We start from the raw sequence: 24,998 nt of genomic DNA, 5'->3' as shown, positions 1-24,998 counted from the left end.
CTTAAGGATGGGTTCAGTCAAACAGTTGGAGTGTAAAGCACTGTACACTTTGTACTGTACACTCTGTACACTGAGCTACAACGATGGAAAGACAATTACAATTATCTGGTGACAATAAAACAATGTAAAGCCAGTAAATAGAGGACAGGCATGTAGGCACTGCAAGTCAAACTGCATGCCATAGTGTTGGTTGGTGTTTGTGTGTGTTTGTCACAGAAGAAGAATGTACTGTGTTATTATAATACCAATAGCCCAAGCAAGACAAATACAGGCTCAATGTTATAAGAATGTATAAAATTATTATTATATACCTTAAATATAAGAGGAAACAGTAAAACCTTAAACCTAAAATGAACATCCACATTTTTCCAGATGATTTTTTTTAATGTCCTGATATGTAAAGGAAAGAGAGTGTACTTTATGCTTTATACTTTTATACAGTTACCTTGATGTCCAATATTTAGGCCTCTGTGCATTAAAGGCTTGAAAAGCAAAATTAAAGTGCTGTAACTTCTGCTGGCAGTACGTTGCTCGTAGTAGGATTACTGTTGTGTTGCCTGGTGCAAATTTGGCATTTCAGGACAATGCTTTTCGATTAGTCATCATGGCTGCTTGTGATCTAATTTGCAGCACAAGGCAGATCACGACAGTGGCTTTATGAATATTCATACACTGTGCAAATACAGGCGTCTGTGCTCTCTGGGTAAACCGATGAAACCACATCAGGAACAGAAAATGCAATTTCCCTCTGAAGAGTAAAGATGGGTGGCGTTTTTCAATTCCTCTTCTTTTATTTCCTCCTACTCTCCCTGGCTGTCTCCTTCTCTGTGTTTGTGAAATAAAGTAATGAGGTAAGTGATCATACCATGGATAAATAATTCGACAGCTCGGGGGAGCGGCACAAATGCCAGGCAGGAAATGTGCGTGCCTGGCAGCTCTACAACAAACTGGCTGTCACTCCATGAAATGTCAAAGTGTAGGCCACGGTGATCACCCCAGCAGGTTGTCTGGGCGTACGCCGCGTGTTCTGCTGAGGACTCCCCCGCCTTTTCTTTTTTTGGAAGCCTTGACTTAGCCGTGGTGACAGAAGGAGGACGCACAGCTCATGAAAACACAATAGATGATGAGCAAGCCCTCCCAGAAGTGACTTGACCACAGTGAGAGAGATGAGCCTGTGGTGAGAGAGATGAGCCTGCGGTGACATTGCTCACCTTCCACAGGGAAGCAAAACTGGAGGTTATGAATTGAAAATGGCTTTTAAATATGTGAGTGAGTCCCAGCAGAAGCCGGTTACTATAAAAAGACATGCGGGCAGGGTTATGTCGACAGCAGGGATTTCCTCTTTCATGCCAGAGTCCTGCAATGTGCGCCCGTGTCAGGTTTCTGCCGTATGTGTAGGACAAATAAGCACTAACCTGTTTGACAGCAGGTTTGAATGAGCATAATTGATCACTGTCACAATATACTCCTGGAATAAAAGGTGAGGAGGCAGCCTTGAATGAAACTCTGGGTGAAAGTTTAGAATAGAAGAATCGCCCTTTATTGTTAGTTTGGATTAGACCCAAGCCGATCAAAGGTTTACAGTAAACTAAGAGCATTACAGGGGAGTGGGGCACTTCAGCATGACTCCCTTGTTATGAAAAAAATGAGAGAGGCGTTGACGTGTGAAATGTCACTGTTTTGGTCAGTTTTTTTTCTTCCAGCAAACCTCATGGTGAACTGGGCAGCAACTAAACCTTCTGCTCGAATGGCAAACAACAGAATGTATTCCACTTTTCAACAATTTTTTAATTTTAGTGCATTAAAGTATGCAAAAGCATTGTCCCATCTCAACACAGGGGGGATTGTGACACAGACCTCAGCAGCAGACTTCCTACGCCAGGAACCATAATTCAAAGAGAGATAGCAGATTTTCTTCATTATTTGTATCTGCCGTTTGTATCTTTTTAATACATTTTGTGCATATTTGCAATCAAATTAAATGCCTTTAGTAGTCTTTTTGTATCTCTTTCTTTAATGTTTTGTATGTCATTTTGCATCCCTTTGTGGTTGTTTATTATAATTCCGCTGTTTTTGACCAGTTTTGGTAATTTTATAATTGTTTAGCAAATTTATCTAGTTATTTTGTGCCTATTTAGTCATTTTGCATCCCTTTGTAGTCCTTTTTTGTATCCATTTTCATTTTGTATTGCTTTGAAGCTGTTTTATGTGTCATGGATATTTTTGGGAGTGTTTTGTCTTTTCTTTGTAGACATTTTGCACCTCATGAGTTGCTTTGTGTCTCTTTGTTTCTTTTTCATGCATTTGTAGATACGTCGCATCTATTTTTTTTGTCACTTTGCTGCACTCTGTTTTTCAACTCTTTGTAGTCCTTTTTTGCCACAAGCCAATTACTTAAAATGCAGAATGGGAGAAGTTTCTTCTTAATAATCGAATCGATTTTAAATTTCTTATTGTTGACTTATAAAATCCTAAATAATATGGCCCCCGATTACTTAGCGGATCTCCTCTGTCTGTGTAGCCCTAAGAGAGCTCTAAGATCATCGGGTCAACTGCTCGGCTGAAGACCAGAGGAGACCGTGCCTTTGCCACTGCCGCACCCAAATTATGGAATAATCTTCCTCTTGACATTCGCGCATCAGATTCTATCCAATCTTTTAAATCACGTTTAAAAACGTTCTTGTTTAATCTGGCATTTAAGGCTAATTAGTGTGGTTTTTATCTGGCTCTGCATTTATATTATGTAATTATTTTATATCTGTAATTTAGATTTTATATTCAGATTTTATCTGTATCATGGTTTTACTGGAAAGCACTTTGGTGTACTTAGGTCTTTAAATGTGCTATACAAATAAATTTGATATGATATGACGATAATAAAAGAAGCTTGTACTAAAATTCATTATATTTACTACCTTGATTGCTGAAAAGCATGATTGAGTTCAATAAATGCATCAGTAATGTGTGAATTAAATAATATAGTATATTTGTATGATTGCTTCCATCATAAGTTGTTAATATTAATACCTGGATTTCAAGATGTTTTCTTAATTTGATTTGACTGGAGGATCCGGTTGCCTGAATACAGATACCAGCAGGTCAGCTGTTTTGGTCTGAATGCCTCCTTTGCTTGTGTTTAGTGGGTAATCCCTGGCTGCCCCTCCTGTGGATACAAATCACGATGTTCTCTTTCCCATGTGACCGCCCCTGTTTGTCTGAGCAGGGAGAGCTGAAGCCGAAGACCGCTCTGATTGGCTTAATGAAGGACTGCGCTAAGGTAAACACACTCACCCAAACACTAACAGGAAGTGCTGGGATTTTTCTTTACAAAATAAATGCATGTGTTAAATGGGCCGATTACTACAGCAACACCTATTACAAACAACAATTCAATTCAGTTTTCAATTCAGTTTTATTTATATAGCGCAAAATCACAACAACAGTCACCTCAAGGTGCTTTATATTATAACACACCTGTGAACTGGCAGAATTTGGTGAGTATGTTTTATGTTGTTGTGTTATCATTGTTAATTATTCATTTTTCATTTTTTAAGTTGCTGATTAACTAATATTTTCAGATGACAAAGAATTTTAAACATGTAACATAAAGCAATTTAACAGGCACACAAAATTCTGTTTTTCAGTAGGAAAATTTCTCAGCAAGTCTTTCACCCAAAATCAAACTGCTCAACCTGAGCTGTGCCACTGATGTACTGTACTCATTTCTAACCCTATCCATCCTGGTCGCTCCTAATGGAAATCTTATCATTTTTATCTGTTCGTCCCACCATACATCATAGCAGGTTTGACCGTCATCTCGTAAACCTTCCTTTTCACTCTTGCTGCCATCCTTCTGTCACAAATCCCCCCTGATACTTGTCTCCACCTGCCTACACTTTCTTCTTCACGTCTCGTGTGGACTGTGCACTGCTTTGGATGGTTGATACTCAACTATGTTCACTGCCTCTGCTCCTTGCAGCTTCACTGCTACACACCTGTATTCTGTCTTGCATTCATCTACCTCCATTTCTCCTGGCTCTCTTCCACCTGCTCCCTACTCCCACTATGAAGAACAATGTCATCTGCGAACATCATAGTCAGCAGAAATGTCTGCCTGGCCTCCTCTGTCAGTCTGTCGTTAACATTATAAACAAAAAGGGGGTCAGAACAGATCCCTAATACACCCCAACTTAAACAGTAGTGTGTTTATTAGATATAATTCAGATGGATTTTAATTCCAAATTTTTTGCTTTATGTTTACTAAGGGTGAAAGTGAAGTTTTCTTTTTTAGCTTTTATTTTGACGTCCCTTGCCCGGAAGTACACCCTGTTCGTGCACGTTCGCTTCACCAAAACATCATCGAGCAGCAAACAAACGGCTGCGAAGCTACGATGTTTTCTGTTTTCACCAACCGGAGAGACAAAAAGGACGGAAGAAAACGGTGCGGGTGTGCCTCAGCGTGACCGACATCTTAGCAGCGAGTAGCCAAAAGGAGACCTGTGCGAGTGTTTTCTTCCCGGGGCTGCCGCCGGAGAGCTGTGCCTCGACAAGGCTGGGCGGGGTGATGTTTAGGTTCCGGTATAAAGGCAGCGACAAAATGGGAACCAGACGAGATGTGAAGCCGGCAGCCCGCGCTGTGCTCTTATCTCGGAGACTAGAATGAGAAGTTGGTCGCCCGGGTGTGAAAGGGCGGCGGTATAACCGTCTGGGGAGGCCACTGGCGGGGGAGAAGCGTGTCGCTGCCGCGTCCCTCCGCCCCTCATCCGCCAGTACCATGAGGACGATCTTTACATTCTGCTGTCTTTTCCTTATTACCGGCGGATCGGACCGGGCGTGGGCCACCGGAAACCTCACTGTCGATGGCAGCAACAGGACCAACGCGACGGCCGACAGCAGCAGCAGGTATATCACAATCGGGGACGGGTCATTGCAGGAGTTCGAGTTCCCTGAATACACCAACGGCGTGATTGTAATCTCCAGCCGATACCGGAGCGCCGCGGCCGCCAGGACCGGCCGCCAGAGCTTAAAGCAGACTGTGAGAGTTCACTCCTTGGAACCAGAGGTGCTCTCGATAATCAACGTGACGGACGGCGGCCACGGAGGACAGGCTCAGAGCTACATCATCAACATCCGCTCTGGGCTGCCGGGCAGGGCTCAGCTGCAGATCCAGCTGCTGGACCTGGACCAGGGCTCGGTGCCGGTTCTGATTGAGGAGAGGACAGATTACTGCATCAAAGTGGAGCCCAGTGAGGATGACCCGGCCACCCGGCTCATCCAGTCGGGTGGTCTGTCCCATTTCTCTGAGAACCCCGTTCTTTTTGCCTTGCTGCCCCTCATCTTTGTCAACAAGTGTGCCTTTGGGTGCAAGGTGGAGGTGGAGGTGCTGCGGGGCCTGCTGAAGAGCCCCATGCCGTTGCTCCTAGGCGCACTGGGTCAGTTCCTGGTGATGCCTTTATATGCCTACTGTGTGTCCCAGTTGGCCTCACTGCCCAAGGCACTCGCTCTGGGGTTGGTCATCACCTGTTCTGCCCCAGGTGGAGGGGGAGGATACCTGTACAGCCTGCTGCTCGGAGGCGACGTCACCCTAGCCATCTCCATGACGCTGGTCTCCACAGTGGTGGCGGCGGCAGCCATGCCTTTGTCGTCAGCCCTGTACGGTTGGCTTCTGGGTGTCCATGCTGCCCTGCACGTGCCCTTTGTGAAGATCTTGGGCACCTTGCTGTTCATCGCTATCCCCATCTCACTGGGCATGCTGGTGAAGCTGCGGCTGCCTGCCCTCACTCGCGTCCTGCTGGCGCTCATCCAACCCTTCAGCTTCGTGCTCATTGTGGGCGGCATCTTCATGGCCTACCAAATGGGAGCGTCCATCCTGGCTAACGTCCAGCCCCAAATCGTGGTCGTTGGGATTACGGTGCCTTTGCTGGGCCTGGTGGTCGGGGCTGTCCTGGCCAAGCTGGCGGGCCTTTCTCCGCCACAGAGGAAGACGGTCAGCATCGAGGTGGGCGTCCAGAACAGCCTGCTGGCTCTCGCGGTCATGCAGCTGTCTTTCCGGCGACTGGAGGCAGACTTTGCGTCGCAGGCGCCCTTCATCGTGGCCCTCAGCAGCACCTCGGAGATGCTGCTCATCGTGCTGGGATACGTCACCCAGCGGAGGCTGTGCGGCTCGGCCGTCCCCAGGAGCGACGCCTGATTGTAGCTGCAGTTTTGCTCTTAACGTTTTTTGAAGAATGAACCGTTTGAATCCTGTGGAAAGCTGGTGTCCCTCTGTCTCAGCCTCAAGACGCCCAACAATCACCAACCCAACATCACTGTTGTTGTACACAGGACAGTGAATGGACTTTTTATGGGACTTTTGTTGTCGTTTTGGTATTTTTTTCATGAAAACCAAAGGCCTTTTACCCCTTTTTGTGTTTATTTTCCAGTACGTACTTTTTCAGATAAGATTATACTGTGAGGTAAATGTAAATATTCTTAAGAAGACAAATCCCTATTAAAAGAAAAGATATTTTTCTACCAGATTACTTTTTTTTTTTTTTTTTTTTTTTTTTTGTGATCAAAAAGCAAAGACTGATATTTGTATCATGTTTACAAGCGGTCCATGTGTCTTAGCCTGTGGAGGGGGACGTTTTGTGGGGTGGGGTTAAAGTGGAAACTTTTGTGACTCAAACAGGAACATGGTGAAATTATTTTGAAAGTATTTGCCTCTGATTGTGTGTCCGGGATCTTTAAATCCATGTACTTGAATATTTGCAAGGAGAAATTCAGAAAAAGTCAATAAAAAAAAAATTCTTGTTAAAGCAGAACTTGGCTTGTTGAGTGTGTGTGTGTATGCATGCATGTGAGCATGTGCCAGAGAAAACCTACCAAACAGGTCAGTGCCCTCTGAGGCCCAACAGGCTGTTTGTTGAAGTTAACGGAAGCCAGGCTGCTTTCACACAGTCACGACCTTTATAAATGTTTGGTTTCGCTTTGACGTGAAGATGGTGAAACTGACTGTTGAGTGTTTTAATACTGAAACTTTCGTTTTTGCCTCTTTCAAATTGTGTAATCAACCACACAGTTAGTGAGGGGCTTTCTTTGGGCTAAGCCATTCATATGTAATTAGGACAAAGTGTGGTACATCGATGTGCTTAGAGGAAGCAAATATATTTGAAACCACTGAACAGTTCACCAGATGGCTCCAGTAGCACCTTGGTGTTAGTGCACCAGGATTTCACAGGCACTGTAACTCACCTTCAAGCACATATGAGTGATATTCTTCATATAAGTGCAACTGTGACAGTAAGATTTTTACTTTTGCAAACAGTGTTTACTTATATTCAGTTTGATTGCTACAGTGGGGTCAACAGGGTTTAGTTTGACTTGCTTTTAGTGTTAAGACAATTTAATCATCTACTATAATAAGAGATTGATCAAATCGAGGAATCGGTGACCGTGTTACATTATCTAAAAACATCAAGTTTTAAGTTTATGAGGTCCCAGCTGTGCCAAAATTCACATTCACTCCATGTCGACTGCATAAGCGACCAAACATTTGTCTGTATTTCACCTTTGATGAAACGGCTTCGACAAATATACCGTCGTATGTGTGTGTCAATCCATCATGTTACACTTCCTCTAATTTCCCCGTGTTGTTTGTCCAGTGAAGTTCCACATAGCCAGGCTTTCTTTGTCACAGCTGAAGCGAACCGAAGCTGAAAAGACGACACGCGTTTGCCACGTCTGTACATAATTTTGACACAATTGCAACATCATATAAAAAGCTTTAGTGTTTACCCTACGGGTGGCTGTCTCTGAAAAACGTGCTGCTGGGAGGTTTTCCAAATGATTGTTGTGTTTTTTTAGTGCTTGAAGCACAACACGCCTCACTTGGGCTGATGATAAAAGTGTAAAAAAAGGAAACAAAACCAGTTTTCTGAACTGTCGTAGTGTTACAGGTGAGCTTGGATTTTTTTGTGTGTGACTTCCCGAAACCTCAAAAAACTCACTCTGGCTGACTGAAGTATTGAATGCAAGCTCGAAATTCAGAGTTTGCACAGCACCACAGAAACTCCCCTTCCTGCAGCTCTTTTGCAAAACATGCAAGTTTAGATGTGCATTTCCTGTTTACAGCACCAGGCTTTTATGTGCCTTCATTAGGAAACTCTCTGGGAGTGATTTGTGGTGGAAAAACAAAGGCCTGGCCTGCTGCAGATTTCAGAGAGCTCTCAGGAGGGAGGTGCAGCTGTAAAACTGCCAGACCTCTGCTTCAACTTGCAGAGGAGCACGAGGCCAAGAGATCCACGTTTCTTACAGAACAACCACCAAAAGAAGAAGAAGAGAAACATGGGATGTCTGAGTCACGACTGCTTTTTTCTTCCCTCTAATATTAAAACATGTGTCGTTTAGCCAGCAGAGGCCAAATGTGACCCAGATAAGTGTAAATGCAATAATGCGGTCAATGAAAATGAACCTTTGTCACAATATAAGCCTCTTTGACTGTTACGCATTCAGAGAATGGAGAGGGGGGTTTGCCTTTAACTGATTTGTAAACATTCATAAATTCTTTTTTAAAAGTAATATTTGTTTTGAAAAATATTAAATTAAAAGTATATAAGGAAATAATAATTATTAATATAATTAAATATTTAATGTGTTTTTATTTATTTTTATTATTTAATTGATTTATATTTTTACTTTTGTATTGCTTTTGAGTAACATCAATAAAACTTTTACCACTACTACGACTAATAATAATACGTAGGAGAAGAATTAGTTTTTTAAAAATAGGCTACCTGATTAATACCGGTAATAGTAAATTTTATTTCTGTAGAACAATTAGCAAAAATTGCTGCATGTATAGTAGCACAAGGATAATTTCATTTTATTAAAATTAATAAATTAAATCTCATTTCAAGAACAGTTTAATTTAATTATTACTGAACTGAATAATAATTCATACCTTATAATTAATTAATATAATTTGTCAGCTCTAAAGGACTGATTATCTTAACTGTAGTTGCGTGCACAACTGCATTTTGAGACAAAAAGCAAATACTAAATACGTAATAGAACTGCAAATAAATCTAGTAAAAAGTAAAGTATTGTTTCCTGAAATGTTTTAGTGTAAAGGTGTTATAGTACTGGATTACTTCAGTAAAGTACAAGTATGCCAAAAAGTGTTAATTTACTTCTCACTTAGCTTAACATGTGAGCCAAAAAGCAAAACCGGGAAAAAATACAATGTAAGTACATTAAAATGCAGGTAATCCTGACACGGGAACACACAGCGTCATGTTACTAAGATGATAACAAAACCAAGTGGATCAGGTCAACAGATTTATTTACAAATAGAGTGATTTCAGCAGTTTACCAAGTTTGTATATGTAACACTTTTACTCTGATGCAGGCAGGTAAATATACAAAAGTACTGGCAGTAAGTAAGTGCAGGTTAAAGCAACAAATGTTTTTCCAAGAGCATGAAGTTACCACAAACAGGTGAAATAAACTGACAAAAGTGAAGAAGAAAAAACACGTTTCTGCACTGCAGGAGAGCTGGAATGATGTTAGACAGGTATTTAACGAGATCACAGGTGCAGCAGGTGACCACACCTCCACAGTATTCAGAGAGAGATAGCATCAAATATGTATGTCACAATCATCTGTGACAGATGTGGTGTTTTTGTGGTGTGTTGTCACCTTTGTTTCAAATTGATAAGAGTAACTGATTCTCAGAGCTGAGGGGACTGGGCAGCATAAGGTGTTAGGACATTTGATTAGGAATTTGAAATATAAAGTGGAACTATAGCATGAAGTGATCTGAAAATAATGAGTATAATGTTTAACTGGATTCTGTAGCAAATGGGCTGGAGTGATGCATTTCCTGCGCTGAGTGTGGACAGGAAACGGCTGCGTCATTCAGGCCTGTACACAATGAATTGCAATAATCTAATGAGGAGCAAATGAGGGTGTGGATACGTGTTCAGTTGTATTATTCTGAAGCATTGATCGTACACTGGTAGTATTTCTAATCTGTATAAAGCAGGACTGCACGAGATCTGACATGCTGGTTGAAACTGAGATGGTGATAGGAAATAATGCTCAGATTTCTAGCTAACTCATTTGTGTTGGGTATCTAAAGGGAATCTGGATTTGTGTTTTTCTAAAAAAAATGCAGCTGGCAATAATTAACATAACAATATCAGGACGCTTGTAATGTGCATAAAACAGGTCAAAAGACTGAGCCCGGTAGGACCCCACACGAGGTCATGAGGGCAGCTGATGAGGTAAGTGATCACTCTGATAAGTAGGAGCAGCAAATAGAGCTTCTGTGCTCAGAGCTGGATCTCTTTGCCTGAAATGGCAATTTTAGGGATATCTATTCTTGATACAGATCATAGGTAGGAAGTTTTAGCTCACAGGGATATTGATACATATGCTGAAACTTTGAGCATGCTTAACATGGGTATCTAATATCGACAGAAAATAATAAAAATCAGAATAGGTTGATTCTAAGGTGAGCTTTAGGTGTGTGGTATATTAAGGTCAGCTTCGGGTCAGGAAAGCTTTAGGTTCAGGTTAGGATTTAGCTGTGACTGACAGGCCTAGTGCTGCGTGTGTGTTTGTGCCCTGAGGTATCAGTTGGGGCTGTTCTTAAGGAGGCTGACAGGTGATGACGCTCAGTCTTGCTGCCTTGCTGCTGCTGTTGCAGATAAACTCCTCTCTGAACATCAGCACTACTGTTTATATTCCTATCCTGCACATTAGCGCCACAATGGGAAGAGAGGGCTCTTAAAAATTCATGAGGAACCACTGCATTAAGTTTTCATGAGTTCCTTTCACCGGCTCCCATGGGATGGTTTTCCTGCTGCCTGCTCTGCAGCAATAAAACTGGGAAATCCAGAAAACACATGAGTGGCTGAGGGGAAAGGAAGTGAGGTAGATCTAAACCGAAGACTAGATGGAGCCTGCTGCTGTACAGTCATTGTTACAGCGCGATTTGGTAAGGTGTGGCACTCAGCAGGCCACTCCTGATGTGAGTGAAAATCATATTTGTTCAACTATTAACCCTGTGGAGTCTCTGCCATTTTAATCTTCCCCTTCCCTCTCGTGCCCCCCCCCCCCCCCCCCCCCCCCCCCCCTTTGAACTAAATTGTGTTCTGTGTATTCAAAAATGTAACTGATGTCATGTTTATGGTTTATGGTATCTGTTTTTAGACCATAGTGTGAAAAATGTTCCAGAATAAAACTGTGTTGAGAATGAACTGGACCTCTCAGCTGTGTTTACAAAGTTAAAACGTTATAATGAAGTTATGACATGGCCTGCTGTGGGGTACAGGTCAACCTGTCAGTTTTAAAGTGACACTCGATTACAGGATTGAGACCATAGAGTCATTGGGTAAGTAAATACTGAGGTCACAGATCAAGGGTCATTCCCTGATACACTTCCAAATAATTAGAGCTCATTTTAAAGGAACAAGAGTTGCCCCCTGCTGGCCATTACAAAAACTTAAGCACTGGCTTCCCATTTTTAGACCTTGGCAGTAAATCAATTTTTTTATATACAGCCTATGAGAGAAACCAGGAAACATACACATTGGAGAAGCATGCCACCTTTGACTGATCTGGACAGGGACCGATCAGTCCCTACATCTAGCTGGTGTTGCCCAAAAGCAGGTTGCAGCATTATTTGGAGTGAGCCATGGTACCATCTCCAGAGTAAATGCCAAGTTCTTTATAAAGGGGGATCCCTGACAGGCCTCTCAAGAAGGCAACACCACAAGAAGACAGTTTCTTCGCCCTGTCAGCACTTAGGACCTGTAGGCTTCTTCGACATATTTACAATCGAGGTTTGCAGAACGATATGGCTGACCGCTCTACACCCAGACAATCCGGAAAGGACTGCATGCAGCCAGTCTCCAGCCTTACAGGGCTACTAGGATCCCACTGAACACTTGTGGGATCAGCTTGAACATGCTCTTTGTGGTAGAGTGACCAACACAACCGCATTGGTTGACTTGAGAAAAATGCTGGTTGAAAAAATGGGATGCACCCAACGGCAGTGTGTGAACAAGCAGGTGACCAGCAGGCTGTTCTAGCAGTGTATGGTTCTTCCACATGCCTCTGTGGTCCTTGTCTGTTAAATTAAGAACTTGTTAAATGACCTGTATGTATTGTTTGTTCAGACTTTAATCATCCAAATCAATAAACAATAACAAATAAAGATCAATAGCAGAATAAGGTGTTTGGGACTGGTAGAGAAGTTTTGGCAGAGTTTTTCATGGGCGCAACCTGCATACTCAACTCTGCTTCTCAACTCTGCTTCTCAACTCTGCTTCTCAACCCACAAATGCATTTTTCTTATTAATGTGGCACCACTGACGGGGAAATAAACAGGCTTTCCAACACCATAAGGTCAGTACAACAAAGAAATAACTGCTAAGCTTATATTGAACGGTATTGCAGTACCTTGGGAAATATTGAACATGTAACTCTCACAGTACACTGACAAAAATGCTGTATGAAAACAAAGATACTTACATTACAGTAACGCCTCTCCTTTTACGCTGTGTGCCCTGATTACTGTAAATACCAGTCTGGTAATAGTATAACTGTAGAGCTTCATCAAGCATAAACATGCAAAAAGAGTTTTCTTTACTTAAGTCACATTTTTATGCTTTCAATAAATGAAATACTTTCAGTTTTTTTTTTTTTGTTTTTTTTTACCTCTTTAATTCATCATCCTGAAATAGAATAATTGTTTTATTCTGGAGAATTTTCTGTTTTAAAGTTCTCTGTGAAGAAGAAAAATGTAACACCTGACAGATCAGAATAGAATAGAATGGAATAGCCCTTTATTTTCATTCTACAAATACAATTAAAATGTGTATATGTATACTTTAAATGTGGAGTACTTTTACTCAAGTACAGCCTTTGAACATTTCTTCAAGTACTGAACTTCGCAGCTGAAATCTGGCAAAGAGGAAATGGAGGAAAAGTCAATGCTTTGTGACATGTTGTATTCACTTCACTTCTGCTGCTTTGTGCACGAGTGGATTAAACTCATTGGAAAAAAAATACAGAGTTTGTAACCATATCATTAGAAGGTGCAGGTGAAGTGAGATTTACAATGCACAGTCAGAAGTTATTGGAAAATAGCATCATAATAAGATTAAGCATTTCCCTTATTTTCTACCATATATACAGTTCCAGCAATGTATGTTCATATTAAACCTGGGTAAAGCTTCAAATAATGAGGTCCGTTTATGTGTAAGTGATAGTATAGCCTCAGATTGGCTGGATTTAGACAGCTTTTTAAAAAACTTGTGGCTCTGTCATGTCAGAGATAGCAGATATCCCACAGAAGAAGCTAGATAGCATCTAAATACTCAAGAACGCTCAGTGCTTCCAGGGGGGCTCCTGAGATCACCCAGAATAAATGATGCCTGAAAATGTAAAGTCTGTGGCAGTTTTTTAAACACAATTTTTATTGAAGACGTAGCGCCGCTTTACAAAACAAACAGTAATAGACAAGAAGGCGGGAGGTGGCCTTATGGAAAGAGAAGCTATAACAGCCTATTTCAGACAGAGAAAAAAGCTCAAGGACTGAACCAAGGACCAGTGGAAGGATTATTTTAAACCGCTCTAGTATATGCCAAGCGTTAATAGCCTGATGAAAACTTGTTAACATTTATGCAGAAGAACCCATAAAATTTAAAAATAGCATTCATAAAGAGTACAGAATAACAATACATTATTCTGACTATTACAGAATAATAATACAGATACTGTCATGAAATCAATATCCTTAGTATCCTTATTTTCTTATTATATTGTTTTATGTACTTTAATAATGAAGGCTTGTAGAGCAAGGCCACTTTTGACTCACAAACTAAGTGCTCAGCCAGACTAAAAAACAGGAAGTTTTAGTGCACAGGCATATTAATAGATAAGACACAGAAAAGAGGAACTTTCCATATAAGCAATGTTTGAAACTGTGTGTGACGTGTGTGACGTCTGAAGTACAGAAATAACACCATATAAGACACATGTTGAGCTAAAAATGTTAGAGCTCTTGCAACTGGCGTTTGAGCTGTGCAGGGGTCTCTCTCTTCCGGAAGATGATTGAATAAAAAGAAATATAGATGTTTTAACACACTATGAGTCGGTTTTCTCTGTTCTATCATGGGGACAAAAGAATCGGGGTTAATAATACAGAGCGCTATGATAAATTGGAGCCACTCCTGCATGGTAAACATCACGAGGCCAAGAAGCGAGAGCAATGACCTGCGCTCTGTGTCAATTATTTATTGTATTCTTATCCCACCACTAACAGCTCTCCTAAATGGCAAGAAAAGTTCCTTGCTTAGAGTTCTCCGTTGAAAGCTTTGGGCAAATAGTGATAATAGTAAATGGCAGTACTGCTGTGCTGTCTCTGATTGAAAACTTAAATGGAAAAGAAGGTTGCATGGCTATTTGAATGTTTGTGGTCATGATACATGGTAGCAGGCAGGTTTCAAGAGACCTGCCTGCTACCTTTAAAAGACCTTTAAAAACCCTTTTTGTTTAAAATTTAGGTTTTGTTTAATTTCCAACAGATGAAAATATCAGAGGGACAACTCAGGGTGAGCCATATGGAGAGGCAAGGTTTGGATGGTTTGGGAATGTGCAGAGGAGGGAGGGTGGTAAATATTAATTAATATTTTTTGTAATGAAAAAATATACCTCAAACGTTCTTTATGAAATGAGTGACTCTTTTGTACTGACTGTCATTTCTTTTTTATTCACAGCCTATAGAACATTTAAACAACAGAAGCAGACCCAAAGTGCTTTAGAGACAAGAACATTATCATTCCAGGTTTGCACCCCCGCCTCTAGAGGTCAAAAGTATTGATAATGGTATTTGTAATACTGGCCCTGTATTTACTTCGTATCAGATCTATACAATAATTTGTGGTATTGCACAGCACCAGTTCATGGATGTTGTGAACGAGGACATACAGGAGGGTGAAATTGAGGAGACACTGCTCCTCAGTGGAGACACCTATAGGAAGCAACTGAAAGAAAAAGACACAGTAATATGTACACAGTTCAACCTTTTGGTTTTCATATTATTTATATCTTTAAAAAATAATAATGATAAATAAAATAACGAAACAAAACCATTAAAATAAACGAAAAGACTAAAGAAATAAAGCAAACCTTTATGAACTCACTCCGGCATATTTTCTGTTTGGCCCACAGTTGGAGGGATCTGATTGGCTGCAGTCCGGGCCAATGAGAGAGAAGAGCGGCAGGCGCGTGAAACATGGAGGAAAGCTTGAACCAAAACAGAGATTTTGCCTACTGTAAAAGCTAAAAAATGCGATTTAAGACGATTTATTTTGCCCGCTATTACTGAGTGAAGGTTCTGTGAAGGCGTTTTGTGAGCGGACAGTGAGAGTGAAATGTCTCTGAGTGCTACGTGTGAGTCGGTGTCTCAGAAAAGGACTCTGTCGAGCCTCCTCGGTGAGTTTGACAGCTGCACCCACCGTCAACACTGAACACGAAGATAATAAAAACGTTCATTCATTTCATTCATTCATTTCATTTATTTATTCATTTTCAGGCACAACAAATACCTATATTGAACATAAAATACACAAAACAAAAAAAACAAAACTTGCCTGAAACGTTTTGAAACAAGCCTTTCGTGCAGTATTATTATTATTATTTTTTTTATTGTTGTCTTCCTAGCTGGTCGTGAGCTGAAGAGGCCTAAGCTGACAGATGCCCAGAGGCTGCAGGAGGCAGCGATCCAGCTGTTGGAGCAGCAGCAGAACATCTGCAGCCTGTTCAGAGAGGTCGGGGTGAGTGAGGGGAGAGAAGCTAAGCGCCTACACTGAGTCATTTCATTAAGATTTTATTTAGGCCATTCTGTAGACTGAACATGTAACAACGCACAATGTCACGACTGTCAGGAGTTTAAAAGAGAAACGATAACCTTCAACTTGGAAACACAAGCACAGAATGATTGCAGGAAGTGCATGAAATGCTTTTAGAGATAAAAAAAAAGAAGCAGTATCACTCTGCACTATTTCGCAAATATCACATATATGTTTTTTCACACTTTTTGTAGCAATCTGAGACATGCAACCTGTCCTCTCATCAGGATGGAGAGAAGAATCAAGTGGCGTCCGAAGGTCTCTTATCCACCATCACTGGGTCACTGCTGGGTGAGACGAGCACTCTGAAATGCTCTCTGAGCTGTACGCCGCTTTTGTTAAATGTGTGGAAAGCTGCTGCTTTCTACAATTTCACTCTCCAAAACTGAAGCACTAACCTTTTTGGATGGCCTGTACACGACAATAAGCCATAATACCAGTCAGATAATTCATTTAAAAGTTCTCCGGTGAGCACCAACAGCATAAACATAATGAAGAGGTCTTATTCACTGACTCCAGGTATTACAGGTGATCCCAGGTTGTAGTGCTTAATATATTGTCTTGGCAAGCTGAAGGATGCTGGTTTGATTCCAGCTGGAGGCATAAATCCCCTCTGGGGTTGCGTCAGTTCAGTGTAAAAAACTGACAAATCAAACATGCATTTTCCTGCTGGGGTGACCCCTCGTGACACCTTACTAGGTAAAGTGTTTTTATTGCTCTAATACAACTATTGTCACTTTAATCAGTTATGTTTGTGTCTGCTGAAAGCAAAACATCTGAATTTTTCTTGATTATACTGTACTGTAGTGCACAGCTCTCATCAATGATGGGATTCAATGGCTGAAATAAGCTCATTGCTGCAGTTACCAGTGAATCTGTCTTGAAACATTTGCGCAAACACATGAAGTGATGTGACGCACCCAAAATTTCTTTGTACATGTACAATGACTATAAAGGGCTATTCTATACCTCTATTCCACGGAAGGGCAAAAATGCCAAAATGCTTTTGCATGAAAGTGATTATTATGAATGGAATCTGTGGTCCTTCAGTTGTGTGAAAAAATATCAGAAATGTTGTTGTCTTCTTCAGATGTCTCTTTTTTGTTTTGTGCTTTCATATCCCTTAATGTGACTTGTGGAATTTGAGTGCCACCTAAAACCAACGTAATTGTGGCATAAAGTTAATGTTTTGTGTTCCACTGTGTGGATAGCGAGTGAGCTGAGGCGTCAAGCTGTGCAGCTGGGTGTCCCAGTGGCAGTGCTGTCGGTGAAGACGGTGTTGGAGAGACTGAAGGAGATCACAGAGGAAACCAGCGAAAGGGAGGAAGAGGAGACAAAGAGAGAGATGCTCACTTCCTCTCAGAGAGTGAGTAACTGCCAGAGCATCTGACCATCTAATGCACAGGTGTCGAACTCCAGGCCTTGAGGGCCGCTGTCCTGCTTGTTTTCCAACTAACCTGCCCTTGTAGCTTCTTATTGGCAAAGCACACCTGATCCAGGTAATCAGCAGCAGGTAGGGCAGGGATATCTCAAAAACAAGCACGAGGCTGGCCCTCAAGGAATGGAGTTTGACACCCCTGATCTAATGTGATTATGGTGGGGAAGCATCTGTTGCAGTGGTGGATTCATCTGTTAATAGCTGCCAAACTTTCATATCTACATGGTGATCTCCACGGTTTGCTCAAAAACAAGCAACAAAAAAGACAAATATTGTTGTATATGATGTCTGGAACTTTCTGGCTAAAGAAGCAACAGTCTGTTCCTTCTTGTTTTAAATTTTGAAATTTCTCTTTATCACGCCCAGTCCAGCTATCCCTTTTTCCCCAAATTAAGTCCGTTCCGGTCCTCCTTCCAGGTCCAGCTGTGTGTTCTGTTGGAATCCAGCAGAGAATTGCTGTCACAAGGAGCCATCTGCCCCAAACTGCTTTGGCAGGAGTACATGAGAGATCAGGTGTGTGTACACACAGGAGCTTGTATACTATAAATAAGCAGCTGTCTGTGAAGGTTCTCAGTCATCCAGGTCATCGTAGTCAAAGGAGCTTGCAAAGAAAAGCGTCTGGACTTCTTTAAGTTGCTTGAAGACGTTTCACCTCTCATCCGAGAAGCTTCTTCAGTTCTAAGGTCAAATGGTGGAGAGTCCCAGATATAAACCTAGTGGGAGTGACCCCCCACAGAGGGACAAAAGGACCCCCTGATGATCCTCTAATCGCCTGAGCCAAGGTGGAAAACTGGGCGTGGGTCCCAATCAGCCAGAGTTTCGGGTGAGCTCATTGTGAAACCTGGGCCCACCTTATCATGCGAATTCCTGAGGTCAGATGGCCCAGGATGTGAGTGGGCGTTAAGGCGTCTGGGAAGGGATCTCAAAACTGGAATATAGATGGCAGAGAGTTGGTGTCGTAAACCACCGCCTCTGTTCAAAGATGGTCGCTCACAGTGGACATAGATGGCTTCTTTCACTCCTCTTTCAAACCATCTGTCCTCTCTGTCCAAAATGTGAACATTGGCATCCTCGAAAGAGTGTCCTTTATCCTTAAGATGCAGATGGACTGCTGAGTCTTGTCCTGTGGAGGTGGCTCTTCTGTGTTGTGCCATGCGCTTGTGAAGTGGCTGTTTGGTCTCTCCAATGTAGAGGTCTGGGCATTCCTCGCTGCACTGTACAGCATACACCACATTGTTAAGTTTGTGTTTTGGCGTTTTGTCTTTCGGGTGAACCAGTTTTTGTCTGAGCGTGTTGCTGGGTCTGAAATACACCGGGATGTCATGCTTGGAGAAAACTCTCCTGAGTTTCTCTGATACACCGGCTACATAGGGGATGACAATGTTGTTGCGTCTGTCCTTCTTATCCTCCCTCGCTGGTGTCTGATCTTCTTTTCTGTGCCTCTTTGCTGACTTTAAAAACGCCCATTTAGGATAGCCGCACGTTTTGAGTGCTTCCTTTACATGTGTGTGTTCCTTCTTTTTTCCTTCAGGCTTAGAGGGAACATGTTCTGCCCGGTGGTGTAGGGTCCTAAGTACTCCAAGTTTGTGTTCCAAAGGGTGATGGGAGTCAAAGAGGAGGTACTGGTCCGTGTGTGTGGGCTTCCGGTAAACTTCGATGTTGAGGTTGCCGTTCTCTTCAATGTGCACAGCGCAGTCCAGGAAAGGCAAACAGTTGTCCTTTGTGTCTTCCCTGGTGAACTTGATGTTTTTATCCACGGCGTTAATGTGCGCAGTGAAGGATTCCACTTCTTGTGTCTTGATTTTGACCCAGGTGTCGTCCACATATCTGTACCAGTGGCTGGGTACTCTTCCTTTGAAAGAGCCAAGAGCCTTCCTTTCCACTTCCTCCATGTAAAGGTTGGCTACAATAGGTGACACGGGGGAGCCCATGGCACAGCCATGCTTTTGTCTGTAAAAGCCTTCGTTGTACTTGAAATATGTAGTGGTGAGGCAGAGGTCTAACAGTGTGCAGATCTGATCGGGTGTGAAGTTGGTCCTGTCCTCCAAGGAGCTGTCTTCTTGTAGTCGTTTTCTGACAGTCTCCACGGCCTCCGTGGTGGGTATGCAAGTGAAGAGAGAGACTACATCAAAGCAACTTAAAGAAGTCCAGACGCTTTTCTTTGCAAGCTCCTTTGACTAAATAAGCAGCTGTATCACCCATTGAGAAGATAGGTGTAGCTCTTTGAAACCACATACTCACAATCCCTGGACAGGTTGTGTGATCAAGGGACTCTGCAGCTTGATAAAGTCATATGACTTCTTTTTGAGCGGAGAGTTGCTGCCATCTATGCAGTCAGTCAGTCAGTCACACTTTGGACCCCTTAGGACCAACTGGGCATCATTTAAAAACACCACAGCTTACCTGTGTCTTGTAGTTGAACTTGTCCATCCCTTTATAACCACGGTGTACCCATCTTCTAACGGCTGCTTCCAGCAGGACAACACACCATGTCACAAAGCTCAAATGATCTCAAACTGGTTTTTTAAACATGTCAATGACTTCACTGTACTCAAATCGCTTCCAGAGTCACCGGATCTCCATTAGAGCACCTTTGGGATGTGTTGGAATGGGAGAATAAAATTAAAATGTCTGAGAAATGTTTCCAGCACATTGTTGAATTTGTGGCACAAAGAATTAAAGAAGTTCTGAGAGACAAAGGGGGTCTAACCCGATACGACCAAGGTGAACCTGAAAAAGAGTCGGGTGAGTGTAGTTTGAATGAAGCAGTGAGATAGTGAGAAAAGAGAAACGAAACTTTGACTTTGACACAGAACAACCGTCCTCATATGTTTAATTTATTTTGCTTTTCTAGACTTTGCCCAGCGTTGCTGGTGGAATATTAACCAACTTTCTGTTGGACTCAAAAAAAGAATCAATATTTGGATCCATCCCTTTCTGCTTTCTGGGTCCAAGCCACAGTAGTTTATTTAGCTGTATCTCTGTATCAGAAAGTTAAAAAACAAGTTGGAGAGTTACATGAAACTTGGTGGAGAGGCCTCTGTGGAGAAGCTCTGTCTGTAACCTTCTAGGTGTTGCACACAGCTGCAAAAGCGAGATGATGTAGTTCATGATAACCTTCCTGGTTTCCATTAATATTTCTACACTCAGGACTGAATTATATTTAATAAAGATTGAAACTGTGCTCTTGTTTTTTGTAAAAAAAAGTCTTTCACTTGGTGAACGTTGCTAAAATAAAGAATTTGTTGGGGTTTTTCAGAGGCTACCCAAACTGGAGATGGTCTACTATCTTCACTCTTACAACATCCTCAATCTGAAGTACATTTTAGAGAGGTAAGAAATATCAGTTAATGATTTTCTTTCTGCGCAGTCTCACAGAGATGAAGATCAAAACAGGGTGTAACTGTCTGATTATTTATGATCTGGGCTGTTCTGACAGATTAAATACCCCCACTCCTCACACACAGTCATTGTTTTGTTTTTTACCTTTGTTTAGTGATGAAGAGGTGAGATCATGGCTGGTGTCCCAGTTGAGGCTCCTGTGTGGATGGAGGCCTCCACAGGAAGAAGAGGAGACCAAACAGCTTCAGCAGAAAGTGTTGTCAAGTAGGAGACGCTCATATGTTTGTAGCTTTCACTCAAGAAATCGTTCAGTTCTTAATGCTGCTTCAGGTTTTAGAGATTTGGTCTTTGGTCCTGTCAGTTATTAGCTTTTCCTTACATGGCATTCGTGCAGCCCCTCAGTTCATCCACTGTCTGAAATAAAATGTTCTGATTGGCAGCCCCTCATAAACAAAAGGTTTGAACAGCAGGTGGGTGGGGCTTCTTTGCTCACAGCCAGAGCTATATGCATGAAATGAGAGCACTAGGGACATCTCCTGTTTCAGGTGTGGTTGGCGTCTTAGTGGGAGCAGGCTTTGAGCTGAGGCGCGATCCGGCGGCTGCAGACAGAAGGCTCTCCCTGCTCTGCTGCTCGATTCTAGACGACCTGCTCTTCTGTGAGTCTGCGTGTCCTTGTCCCACTTAGCCTGTCCTGTGTCGATAAAATATTAACTAAAGCACTTTGATTCACACTTCTGCATGCGGAAAACATCTTTTTTGACTTCTTCGATTGTTAATTGTTGTCTTGGTGTAAAGGTAGTACTTTCTTTTCTTTATTTTTAGCCACACTTTTTATTGCTTTCTGTCGTCTTTCAGGGGTTCTCGATATTGTGGACGAGAGTCTGATGCTGGAGTCTGCTGAAGCAGGAGCTGAGCTTTGGTTCTGGGTTTTTAAAATTTTATTTCTTATTTACCTTTCCTGCAATCAGACAGCACTGTTGAGGTCTCTGTCTGAGAAAGGAGACCTGCGTTTATATATATGTCACTGCAAGATCAGAGAAGAAAACTAAATTTTAGATTTTCCTACAAAACTCAGGAATCAAAGGCAGGAGAGCGGGCAAAGGGATTTATACTTACCTACAAATAGTCACACTAACATAACCTCTAGGTTTCGGCTCATTTTTTTATATGCAGGAGAAATGGTGATCTTCTGGATGTCAAATGCTGAGCTTGATTTATATAAACTTTATTGAAACCACGGTGCCTGACACCAGTTTTAGTCTTGCTGTTACATGCAGTGTGTAATTTCTCGCTCGGTGTCTTCTGCAGGATTCAGATTTTTGATGCCTCACTGTGTGGAGTTTCAGTGTCAGCCGACTGCCTTCAGCGTTTCTTCAAACACTCCCTCACGCAGACTCTCACCTACAAGCCCCGACTGAAAGGTAAAGACTTGTCACAGGCCCTTTCAAACAGACTGAGGCTTTAGTTTTTTTTTAATGTTGAAGATTAGCTGGAACCTATCCACCTCTATTCATCTGGCAAGACCTTTAAGAGGGAACTGAGAGTTCAGTTTCAGAAAGATTTTCTTGATCTACAGTACGCAGTAAAAAAAATCGTTACTGAGATTTGATCACAATGTAAAAATCTGTGTTTTTGTCTGTTGATGCCTTTTGTGCAGGTGACGTTTAAACTGTCATCAATAGTACTAAGGAAGGTGATTAAATCATCAAGTTTCCAAAACTTTAATGGGTTAATCAATACCCATTTAGCTACCAGTTTATATTATTTAGCTATAAATGATCAATGACTATTTAAAGGTCACACCACCCTGAGCGCGCCCGATCTCGTCTGATTTTGGAAGCTAAGCAGGATCAAGCCTGGTTACCTGGAGCAGGTCATCTACTCACTGGAAGATTGATGGTTCAATCCCTGGCTGCTTCAGACATGACAGATCTGCAAACATCTATAACACATCTGTCTTTGCAAGAATTATTTAACTCTCCATGTGGTATAAATATTGCACAATAAGTTTAATAAAAACTCTTTTAGGAAACATCACAAAAAGCATCAAATTAAGGTCTAAGTAACTCAAATCACTTGTAGGTCCAGCGATATTTGATGTGGTGTAAATAAATCTTTAAAAGTCATTTTTATGCTGCAGAAATGACATAACTGATATGTTCTCAGTGTCAGATGCAATCACCCTGCAGAATGAGTGGACCTTTGCAAAAGCCAGCCGCTTGCTGACTTCTCTCTTCCGTCAGGTAAATGTGTAACTGTAACTGGGTTTGTCAGTTTGTCACATGTAATTAAGATTAAGAAGAAGAAAACATGTTCTGTATTATATCTGTTTTCTTTCTGTGTCTGAATTGAAGCTAAATGTGAATTTCTTATTATTAATTTCTTAACTAAAAATAGGTGGAAATACTTTTGAACTTTTTGTCAACTTTATGTGAGACTGTAAACTATTCCCGAGGTTGGGGGAACAACCGAGAACGATCAGCCACATTTGGTTTTTAAGTGAGGAGGCGGAGTAAAGAAACTACTGATTTGATTGTTAGAAGTCAAGTTTTAGCTCCTTTCCTTCTCTCTTTAAGCGCACTTTCTTCAGATCGATCTCCTCATCACAAGTTAAAACAAAGCTTTGCACTGCAATATGATCAATTATAAAGGTGCGGCAGGATGCTGGTTTCACTATGACTTTTAGGTATTAAGTTGCTTTTAACTTTGAGACCTTCATTTGTATGATATTGTCTCTTTCACATTTTGCCAGCTCACAAGCGCTTATCTACCAACATCAGTGGTTTCCTCTTCAGGATTAACGCTTTCACTAAAAAGCTGAAAAGACCCACAGTTTACAAATCAGTGGTCAGCAGGGACTGCTGAGTAACTGTTCTGTGCTGTTTTGTTCCTCTAACAGCTGGCTGTGGTCTTCAGCGTGGAGCAGCTGCTGCGTCACCTGCAGCAGGTTTTGGAAACCCATGAAGTCAACTGGAAACATGTCCTGTGCTTCCTCTCTACCCTGCTGGTGTACTACCAATGTGCCCAGCCCAGCCTCAAAGGTAGGCGTGCTGATGGTCTATCAGCACAGACAGGTGGAAGTCTTATGTGTGAAAGGAAAAAGAAAAACCAAATTTAAAGAAAAATCATGCACAACCTTTATTCCAAACCAGCGTAGTGATATTGAAATAAACTCGAGTTTCTGTAGCAGTAAACTAGTATTTCAGAGAGAGAGGAGCACAGTGATATCTGTCCTGTTCTGTGTCTCCGATAGAGCTGCTGTCCAGACTGCTGAACTCTGCATTCGAAGGTTATGACCTTGAGAACCTCATAACCGCCTTCTTATTGGCTCGACAGGGTGGACTGGAAGGACCCGGCATCTTCCCCTCGTACAGCGACTGGTTCAAGGTTTCGCCTTTTAACATCCATTAATAGTTTCTAGTTTATTAATAGTTTTGGGAATTACCTTTTCTGCCATAGACTGAAACACTGAGAGCTTTATACCTTTTATTTGAATATTTTTAATACCAGCAGAATCTTTTTCTACCTTTCCAGATGTCGTTCGGTGGTGGCAGTAGCTATCATGCAAGCAGTAAGAAGTCGCTGGTGTTCCTGCTGAAGTTCCTCTCTGACCTCGTGCCTTTTGAACCTCCACAGTACCTCAAGGTGACATCCACGCGTCTCTGAGTTTACACTTAGTAGGAATGCACAGGGTATTAATATGCTTATATTCCCTTATTTGTTTTGCTAGTGCAGACTGCTTTGATTTGCAGTAGCACTAATGTTGCTGGTTTTGTTACTGTGAGTGCATCTTCTCAGTCTTTTCAACTCACTTGACTTGTCTGAATCCTGAGCGCTGTAGCTGCAGTGTTTGTTAAACCTGAAGCTACTTCAGTCGCTGTTGCACTGAAATCTTAATGCTTATCGGAGTGCATTAATGCAGCAATGTTTTGCTTATGGAAAATAAGATTATTCATCATTTGTTTACACACGGCAAATGTATTAATTCTTAGATTTAAGACTTCAATTCTACTCAAGGTTAAGCAGAAGCAGGTCCGACCACATATTTTGAGGAATTATTGAAGTTAAAACATTAAATTCAATGGACACGGTGATATGAAAACTTCATGTACAGAAGATAAAAGCTTTTATTTGCCATTTGTAGAAATACACTAGTTTAAAAAATCCGATTAAAAAACAATATGTCAAAACATTTATAGAATATTTATGACTACTAAAGAATAACTGTTAGGTTTGTAGCATAAACCTATTCGCTGGAACGTTAAGACAATATAATTACACTGCTAAGCAAGACACAAATAGGCAAAGTTCTTCAT

The 24,998-nt window shown here is 41.7% G+C and overlaps 2 protein-coding genes across 3 annotated transcripts in view; both read left to right on the top strand.

The window, feature by feature from the left end:
- Window positions 1-4,365: 4,365 nt before the first annotated feature.
- Window positions 4,366-6,508, top strand: slc10a3 (solute carrier family 10 member 3). The gene has a single exon (XM_085358726.1). It carries the CDS (start codon window positions 4,775-4,777, stop codon window positions 6,188-6,190), a length of 1,416 nt encoding a protein of 471 aa, XP_085214852.1. The 5' UTR covers window positions 4,366-4,774; the 3' UTR covers window positions 6,191-6,508.
- Window positions 6,509-15,302: 8,794 nt separating this feature from the next.
- The window catches only part of fanca (FA complementation group A), a 29,600-nt gene continuing 19,904 nt past the window's right edge, over window positions 15,303-24,998 (top strand). For both annotated transcript variants that reach the window (XM_085360143.1, XM_085360141.1), the window contains exons 1-14: window positions 15,303-15,486; window positions 15,715-15,827; window positions 16,097-16,193; window positions 17,114-17,268; window positions 17,758-17,853; window positions 20,600-20,673; window positions 20,837-20,946; window positions 21,228-21,338; window positions 21,538-21,601; window positions 21,991-22,103; window positions 22,849-22,925; window positions 23,582-23,723; window positions 23,936-24,069; window positions 24,217-24,327. In XM_085360143.1, coding sequence (XP_085216269.1) covers window positions 15,426-15,486; window positions 15,715-15,827; window positions 16,097-16,193; window positions 17,114-17,268; window positions 17,758-17,853; window positions 20,600-20,673; window positions 20,837-20,946; window positions 21,228-21,338; window positions 21,538-21,601; window positions 21,991-22,103; window positions 22,849-22,925; window positions 23,582-23,723; window positions 23,936-24,069; window positions 24,217-24,327 — 1,458 coding nt within the window. In that variant the 5' untranslated portion in view covers window positions 15,303-15,425. The remainder of the gene's footprint in view (window positions 15,487-15,714; window positions 15,828-16,096; window positions 16,194-17,113; window positions 17,269-17,757; window positions 17,854-20,599; window positions 20,674-20,836; window positions 20,947-21,227; window positions 21,339-21,537; window positions 21,602-21,990; window positions 22,104-22,848; window positions 22,926-23,581; window positions 23,724-23,935; window positions 24,070-24,216; window positions 24,328-24,998) is intronic.

This window comes from Diplotaxodon limnothrissa, linkage group LG7, assembly GCF_057381915.1.
Source record: "Diplotaxodon limnothrissa isolate DT_005_m linkage group LG7, D_limnothrissa_male_GT1.1, whole genome shotgun sequence".
In the NCBI taxonomy this organism is placed as follows: domain Eukaryota; kingdom Metazoa; phylum Chordata; class Actinopteri; order Cichliformes; family Cichlidae; genus Diplotaxodon; species Diplotaxodon limnothrissa.
Note: the sequence above shows the minus strand (reverse complement) of the source record. Positions and strands in the feature narration are given on the sequence as shown.